General features: G+C 39.1%; 1 protein-coding gene across 2 annotated transcripts; it reads left to right on the top strand.

Moving 5' to 3' along the window:
* The first annotated feature begins 1,492 nt into the window (after positions 1–1,492).
* On the top strand, positions 1,493–7,032 carry LOC101853013 (zinc transporter ZIP1). 2 transcript variants are annotated; one of them, XM_005102601.3, is made up of 2 exons: positions 1,493–1,723; positions 5,388–7,032. In XM_005102601.3, exon 2 carries the CDS (start codon positions 5,411–5,413, stop codon positions 6,536–6,538), a length of 1,128 nt encoding a protein of 375 aa, XP_005102658.1. In that variant the 5' UTR covers positions 1,493–1,723; positions 5,388–5,410; the 3' UTR covers positions 6,539–7,032. The 2 variants fall into 2 exon arrangements, with proteins under 2 accessions (XP_005102658.1, XP_005102657.1); XM_005102600.3 differs by lacking the exon at positions 1,493–1,723 and adding an exon at positions 1,749–1,922.
* The last annotated feature ends 1,973 nt before the right edge of the window (positions 7,033–9,005 follow it).

Raw genomic sequence — 9,005 nt, 5'->3', positions numbered from 1 at the left:
ACCATCACGTGAACTAAGATCCAGTGGCTCTAGACTAATTTTAACACCTCGTGTGTCACTGAAGAAATATGGTGAGAGAGCTTTTTCTTTTTGTGGGCCAGCAGTTTGGGACACTGATGTCCCTCATGATTTGAGAAGCGTAATAAAACTTGATACCTTCAAAACACATCTTTATTTAAGAAATATTTTAATTAATGGACAGTACCTTTGCCTTTTTGTATGAGCATTTTTTATTGTCTGAAATTAAGAATGTTGCTGTCAAAAAGTGCGCACATGGCGAATTTGTATGGTGTTAGTATGATAATGCGTTTTTAATCTCCTATGTACGCCTTGGGCCCATGTTGTGGGGAAAGGTGGGATACAAAAATTATATGCTCTTATTATTATTATCACTCTTTTTATTTTTACTTGTAAGTTATAAATATACTAACACACAATCGAGAGTTGTTGGTGATAGTCTAATATATGCGAAGGCTTTGAAGGATTGCACATTAATATATCATACAATAGTTGAGGATAAGTTGAGCCACGAATTTTTGACCGCACTCGTGCGCCTATCAATCACATAGATCTAATGTCACGTACAGGCCTACCTAGGCTGTTGAATTGAAAATATAAATACGTGAGATAATTATATATTACACAAGAAAAAGATCCGGTTGCCAATGGACCTTGGACAAGCATTTAATGAAACAAGAGTCAAAATGAGCGCTTAATAAACTATCCAATATGCGCGATTACCAAAGACCGTTTTACGAAGTAGCATCGATTTTAGATTTAGATCTATTTAGTAGGCCTACTTAGATTTAGTAACATCGTCGACGTCCGCGTTTCCGAAAGTCCGTCTTTCAGGATTTTAAATTAGATCTAGTCTTATTTTTGTTGACACATTCCAATCACAGTACTGACACATTTGACGAAAAGTATCGTTTGTCGTCGACGTTGCACTTTGACATTAGGCCTATGATAAATGTGTATATTAGGTGATAGGCCAGGCTATTATAATACATGTAATAGGCTAGTAGACATCTTCCATGGCAATCAATAACGACAAGTGCAAAAAGAAAAACCCCCCAACAGAATTCAGAAACAGGTTACAAAGGAAAGGAGAGCAGACCACCTTGACATTTCACACAACAGTGGACACGTGCACTGGTGTTCAAAAGACAGACGATTGAATTAAAAGTCCACGTAAAGTCTAGATATAGATCTAGACTAGTCTAGGCTCGGCCCTGCTGATTGTGGATTAGGCCTAGTGAAGAGCGAATCACGCGTCACCTTCACCTTATATATAAATAGATTCATTTTGTCGGGCTGGTACCGTAGCCTAATTCGTTGTACGGAATAATCAAGGAACAAAATAACAATGCGGCATCTAAAAAAATCGCATGATCATTTCATATAGATCTAGTTGATACATTTTGATCTACCCCACCCCATCCCAAAAGCTCCCCCTTTTCCATCTAGATCTAGGGCCTAACAAATTCCTCTCCGCCTTCCTGAAGGCCAGTGTTGTTCCTGACCTTTGTCGCTTGAGGCTGGATGACCTATTTTTAGCGTGAAGTTCACGTTTGCACACGGCTCACGTATACCTAGAAAGGATAACAACAACAAACCAATCTTCCAAATTTAGAAACCATGTGCTGCTCATGTTGAGTACAGCGTTGCCAGGGAATTTGCTTCCTTTTGATGGAAAACCCGAATATTATAAGGAGCATGCATGGTGAGTTTCACTAGATCTATTTCTAAAGTTGAACCGCCATGACAAAACAGGACAGGAAGCCAGCTTTTGGGAGTCACGAGTTCTCTGAGATAAGGCAAAGCGTTGTCAGCGTTGTAAGTCGAGTCCAGTTCCATTTCAGAAAGGAACCCTTTCAGAAATACCACATTTTGAACAGCAACTGGTTCATAATCTCTTACAGGTTAGATGAAATTTTGCTTTTGTTACTTCGAAGTCAGTTAATACTATTCTATTCATAAGTAGATTTGTAGAATGTGAAGAAATATCGCACATTTGAGATGACAGCATAATGCCAATGCTGCTATTCTGCAAGTCAAGCATTTTATAATTTTGTATGGCCACCTCTAGATCACTCACCCGGAGTGAGAATAGTGCAGGCGAGTCTTGTGGCTATTCTCACCCGGTGCGCGTTCACCAAATTTTGCGTTCACCCTAAACCACAGAATTCTACACTGTGATAACAGAAAAATTGTAGAATTCTGTGCCGTGAACAAACGTTCCATTACAACTGTAGCCTACTAAAAGCGAACAATTTTGTCTGTGGGCAGTGGAGAGAGAGAGAGAAAGAGAGAGAGGAGTAGCGTGAGAATTTCCGGGCAAAACAAAATGGCGACCCGCGTAGTTCGGCTCGATTCGAAAAGTTAAATAGCCGTAACATCTTTGTAGACAACCAAATTAATTTACTTTTGTGTTTTAACATCATTTTTTAACTTTGTTTTGGTCAATTTGATCGTCCACACCGATAGACAGTATTCAGAAAGAGACAGAGAGAGAGAGAGAAGAGGGGAGGAGTTGATCTTGCGAGAACTTCTGGGCGGGTGAGAATAGCCACTTTCATTTTGTATATATCTAGATCTAGATGTAGATCTAGATTCTAGATTAGATCTAGATCTAGATTCTAATAATAAGGAAGTGGTTATTCTCACCATAGGCCTAACCTATGTCTCGCTATTCTCACCCCCTCCCGCTTGTGTTACGAGACATGACCCACGAGGGATCAGGGCTGAGCAGGGCCGGGTTGATGCTCCTCAGGATCGTGTTGGTGTGCGAATAGACATAGATCAATGAACTGTCCGTCTTGTCAAAGATCAGCCGCTATCGTGAATGTGATCATATTTATACACGTTGTAAAACTCGAAGCGATACATTGTTAGCCCCAGACGGGATCACATCGGGGTGTGAACCGACCGACACGTTTGTTTTCCCCACGCATTGCATTCACACTTGAGCTCTCCCCCTAAATTTACATCACTCACTGGGTGGGTAGGGCCTACACATTCGCTCCAGACAGGATTACATCGAACCGCCAACTCTTCCCTGACCATTTCAGCAGTTGTCTCTACTCCCGAATTTGCGAGACAGGCTGAATTTTAATTGGTGTGTTCAGAACGTAACGGTGTGTAACGACAAAGGCAGGTTTTTTTTTGGGGGGGGGGGGGGGGGGACTTGGTCAGAGATGGAAAGCTATAAACTTTCGACAGGTGAAGGGAGGGGTAACTGGATAAGCGTAGATCTTGAGACTCATGATAGGATAATAAGTGAAAATGGCTCGCCTCAGCCACTATGCGCTGTGATAGGTCATCAAGATTAACCACTCTTTGCTCGCCGTATGTCATAAACCCACCAAGGGGTCACGTCAGTTCATTTTAGAGTGGAGGGAGACCATTTTACCGATTATGGGCCTTAACATGGGTCACCATAGATTCTTCCCTTGGTTCATCGGTTAAGATCCCGGTTCGCCTAAGGTCCCGCATTTCCTTGCTCCCGAGCACCGGGATCTTAGGCGGAGACTACTGTACAAAGATCAAGGACATCATGTCATCAAAATTATCCAAGAGGGCCATCCATTGTCGAGGAGAAAATTGTTTGTCTTAGACTTTTCCACAGTGTCACAATGACTTTTTAAAAGTGCAGAGTTTGGGTGGGGGAGAGTTGGGAAGTGGTCATTTGTACAGGTTCAACTGTAAAAATGTTTTCTTTAAGTTTAAGTAAAGAGAAGGACATCAACATAATAATTATAATGGCCATTTCGTTAAAGGTAAAGCAAGAAAAACAGATAGAAACAACATGGGGAAACAGTGGAAGAATGTAGTTGTGGTACCCTGCTCCAACCACCTACAGAGAAAAGCAATAGGTGTCAGTGTCGGACAAAAATGAAGTATGTCACGTAACAGAACATAGATAGGAGTGCTGTGTGTATATATTATATTGGAAAACTATCGCATACAAAGATGTGTGTTTAAATATATATAATATAAATATTTCAATAAAATCATGCTGATAGAAAACTGCTTCAAGCAAGCAAACAAGAAACTCGTTTTACATCATTTACAAAAGAGCCTGAAAAAAAAATGTCTTTCTATCATCTCTCTTCCATCCCCTTCCCTTTTCCCCAGAATAACAATGAGGGACAAGAGTATGCAGCTCTCAACTCTTTTTATTTTATCACTTATAAATATGTCGTATTATATGTGCTGTAACTTTTAAAAACTCGGCGGAAGACACACTGTCATGAGCCAAGATACAGCCCAAAAAACACTGAATACCATTAAAAAAAAAATTTGAATTTGAACGCTTTTCAATTTTGTCTTTCGTCCTTTTTTCTGTCGGAGAATTGTACAGACAATGCATTCTGGTCTTGTTATTAGTGTTCCTTCATTTTTTTCTGAGATACATTCCTCTCTTCGACATTAAACCATGACTCGAGTAGAGACAAAAAAAGTATAACAACTAATGATATAGCAAAGCGGTTGATGAAAACCTTACTTTATAGCCAGTGAGCATGTGTGAGATTGCTACAATATAATGTGACGGAGCCACTCAAGTTCCGTTATTCTTCATCCAATTAATTATGTACATTTCTTTTTTCGGGGGGTGTTGAATTTGTTAAAGGTCTGTAAAATGTTTTGAGTTGTTGCCTTATAGTATAGAAAGTTTCCATTATATTGAAGTCTGTTTTGGATTATTTTAATTTTAACTCTTTATCTCCGCGGAGGGTAAACCCACTATGCCGGGCCCCTATTTTGGTACTAAATCTTAAAATGACAAAAACATCTCTAAATTGGTCATTAAATCAAAACAAGTCAACCTATTTTGATAGTTCTTCATCTAACCAATGAAATCCCGATAAAAGAGACCTGTTTTCGGCAGTTGCCAACAAGAAGTAATTTGATGTTGAAGTCGTCGTAAAGGAATGTGACCCAGCCTCTGTCAGCGGCTCACCGGCACAGGGGTTCCAACTGTGAGCTGCTGGGAACGGCTTGCCGGAGATAAAGAGTTAAAATAGGCCTACATATTTCACGTCTACTCATTATTCCGCTGCTCAACAAGTTTTGAATATATTCTACTCCAGAGTCTTTTCAGACCCACACTAATCAATTTTTTTCTTCAAACTGTAATAACTAATAGGAAATTGATTTCCCTAAATTTTAATATAGATCTATAACATAATTTTCTCTCTAAAACCAAATTAGAATAAATTATACTGAATATTTTTTACTGAGAAGTCAGAAAAAAATAAAAATTACAGCAATAATGGCTTTATCACAGTTTGGAAAGTGTTTATTTGGAAAAGAGTTAATGTGTAAATTTGTGGTTACATTACATAGCCTTTATATTACTATTACTCATCATTTTTCCTTCACAGGTCCTGAACCCTGAGAAATCAAAATGGATGCTACCATTGCGAAAGTTATCACCCTTGTTGTGTTGATCATCTTGACTATTGCGTTCAGTTGTTTACCGTATTTCTTAGTCTTGAGAGGTTCTCGGTCCCTAGTTTCAAGTCGAGTCCGGGATGTGGCATTTGCCTGTCTTAACTGCTTCGCGGGTGGAGTCTTTCTCGGAACATTTTTGCTTCATCTCATGACAGAAGGTTCTGAGGAGTTTGAGCACTACAAAACACACGTGAAATGGGAGACGGAATTTCCCTTTTTCAACACATTTGTCGTAGCCGGGTTCTTCCTGGTGGCTCTGGTAGAACACTTCATGCATTCTTGTCTGCAGCACACCCACGGAGAATCAGAAGACAGAGAAAGTCTTCTTCGTCACGATGCCCAAGACACTACTCGGATGCGCCAACACTACGGGGCTATTGAGCCTCATCCGAGTAACACGGTTCCTCAGACAGGCTCACAGTATTCACAGCACCACAAAAAGGAACCAGGACTGGCTGAGACTCGGTTGGCAGAGGGAGGAACAGCACCACCAAAGTCAGATGGACCTGATTCACAGGCAGAGCATCCTGTGTCTGTTGAATATCGTTCAGATCGGTCCGATACCCACGGAGGTGGTGGAGAAATTCTCACAAATGGGCTTCGGCAAGGGGGGCTGCAGGCATTTCTGCTATTAATGGCTCTATCTTTCCATACAATATTTGATGGCCTGGCTGTTGGCCTGCAGAAAGATGCGAACGAGGTGTGGCAGGTTTTTGCTGCTATTGCAGTTCATAAAAGTATCATTGCATTCTGTTTGGGGCTTGAAATGTTTAAAAACTATGCCCATTCCCCAGTGAAAGCATTTTTATGGATGTGCCTGTTTTCACTCATGTCCCCCATTGGTATTGGGCTGGGGATTATTCTGACTTCTGGTAACATAAATGAAGATGCAAAGGATCTGTCCTCTAGCATTCTGCAGGGAGTTGCAGCCGGTACTTTTCTTTATGTTACGTTTTTAGAAATCCTTTGCTCATACATGGGCCATCGTTGTGTCAAAAGTAGATTCATTTACATTCTTTGTTCGGCTGCTGGGTTTGGCATTATGGCCTTTGTTAAAGTTTTGGATAGTGATGATCACTGAATGTTAGCTCGATGTTCCACACTGGCTCAAGGTCACTGATCATAGATCCGACAGTGTAACTTTTTCTATCTTTCGAAGCTGGGTTCATTAAGAAAGCAACAACAGTTTTAATCAGAGATTGAGATCGATTTCCATAGTTTTTTTTACATCTGAGCTGATGTATTGTGACGTTGTAATGCTATTTTTCCTTCTGTAGTGAGGCCTTCTTTAATACTAGTTTGGGTTGGTTAATTTGTACTTTAAAAATAAACCATTATCCTGTCATAACTGATCCATCTGTTTTTAGATGGCGCATGTAGTCATATGTATTGTCTGTAATATGTTGACCTGAGCAGTGCTAGGACATACATTGTAATATATATTATTCTGATGTATTGAGTTTTCAGGTGCCATTTAACTGTGGCCCTATGACTCAGTCTAAGCAGACCATTTTGAACCTGTGGTAAAGTACAAGTTGCAAAAATGATTTGTAAAAAAGTATTCTGACTTTAAAATATTATAAAATGCTTTAATAATTTAATAAGAAATGGTTAAACGTGTGTTTTCTGATGGAACTAAATTTTTGACCAGGTATGACTTTTTTGGCCTTTTCACCCTCAAATTCAAATAGCTTTGCCGACAACTGGGACCTTTCTCCAGGCACACCCACATATATGAATTGCTGTGCACAAATTGGATAATTATATAAAATTTGTCACACCTGGTTGCGCTAGTCGCTGTTGAGAGCTTTCCCAAGGACTGCTCCTAAAATTTTTTTAGAAATCTATCTAAAAATTGTTATGGGCTCTCATGGCCTTGAGGTTAAGGTGTTCGCCTCTCATTCAATAGGTCCCAGGTTCGAATCTGTATAGCGACGGAAAATTTTCTTGTCTAAAATTTTCTCCTTTCACCTCCTTTCCTTCTCTCTAACAATGTTCTGTCATCTGCTTTCGTCTCCACTCTGCCTCCACCCCCTCATCTCCTTTGCCCCCTCCTCTGGGCTCCTGACTCTTTCTGCAGCCTTTCTACTGCTACTCCTTGGCTAATTCTTACTGCTGTCTTTCTGCCACACCCCTGATCTTCTGGTAGGAAAGATCTACACCTAGCCTTCTCGGAAAAGGGTGAAAAATCTTGGAGGTCTCGTGTGCAAGTTGCGCACGTTAAAGATCCCTTGGTGGTCCAAAATCGATAAGAGTAGGCTTCGGCTGCCACCCGTGCAAAATTCAAAATTTCCTACTAACTGAAAATGTTTAATGTGTCCCGCGCCCTCATACATGCTGTATGAAAAAAAAATTAATTATTATGGCTTCTTATCGCGAATGTCATAAGCTGAAGCTTTTTCACATTTAACTATCTTGTCTTGTAAATTTGATGCTTTAATGAAGGGGCAATTATGGTACAGTTAGTAATTAAAAAAAAAAAAGTCAAACCCCATTATGTCCCTTGTAGATTGAACAGTTATAGGTCTTTAATGATCTTATGTCTTTTAAGAGTGTAGCTAGTGTTTTCAAACGCAATTCGAAATTATACATGTACCTATTTTATTCTATGTATTATTATATTGACTTTTTGTTACACCCTAATTTTAATGGATTTTATTGTTTTTATACTATTGATTGTTAATGATTGTATTGTTTTCCGTCACAAGCTAAAGAGGTGAGTAAGAGTTCAGTTCTCGTGTGGAGAATTCTATTTTATAGCATTATATCCATCTTTCTGATGGGATGCTGTATCTCTCTCAGCCCAGTTTGGCATTTACAGGCAGGGTTTAAGTTGAGTATTTACAATCAATCAATATTACTTTTTTTTTTTGCCAATCAAGAAAAGCTGAAAACCACAAATAATATGTGAATTTTTTGGCTGTAGGCCCTGTATGCTATGGGCAGCTTTATGTGTTAAAGTTTAACCTGCGTAGATGGTGTTTATCTCAAATTTGATTACTCTTCTTTTTTTCTTATGTTGTTAATACATCTAATTAATAATATTATGATCTGTTCTTTTTCTCCACAAGTAGGAAGGAAAAAAAAAAGAAAGAATGAAATTAGTTTGGGACAAGAACTAGAACTGATAAAATTACTGATGGACCAAAAAAAAAAGATTTTCATTTTCTAATCTATCAAGCCAGTCACTGCAAGGATGTGGTGGTCATATAAAACGAACCTTTCACTCTCAACTCTTAGGTTTCCAGGAAGAATTATTTTGGCTTGGACTGTTTTTTCCCCCCTACTACTCATGTGAAAGTATTTCCTTGTTTTTCTTTTTCTGAAAAAAAGTCAAACAGAATGAAATTTATTACGCAGCGCAGTAAACTTGTTAGACGACACAATGTGGTAATATGTATTTTTAAAAGTATGATACGTGCAACTCCTTTTGTTGTTCCCCATATAGTTTAAGAAAGAAGGTATTGGCTAATAAAGGGATATTTATCAGTAAAAATATTGTTTTCTGAGACTCTTTGACATTTTGAGCAAATTCCAATGTTTAAGCA

Source organism: Aplysia californica, unplaced genomic scaffold, assembly GCF_000002075.1.
Source record: "Aplysia californica isolate F4 #8 unplaced genomic scaffold, AplCal3.0 scaffold00332, whole genome shotgun sequence".
Classification (NCBI taxonomy): Eukaryota; Metazoa; Mollusca; class Gastropoda; order Aplysiida; family Aplysiidae; genus Aplysia; species Aplysia californica.
Note: the sequence above shows the minus strand (reverse complement) of the source record. Positions and strands in the feature narration are given on the sequence as shown.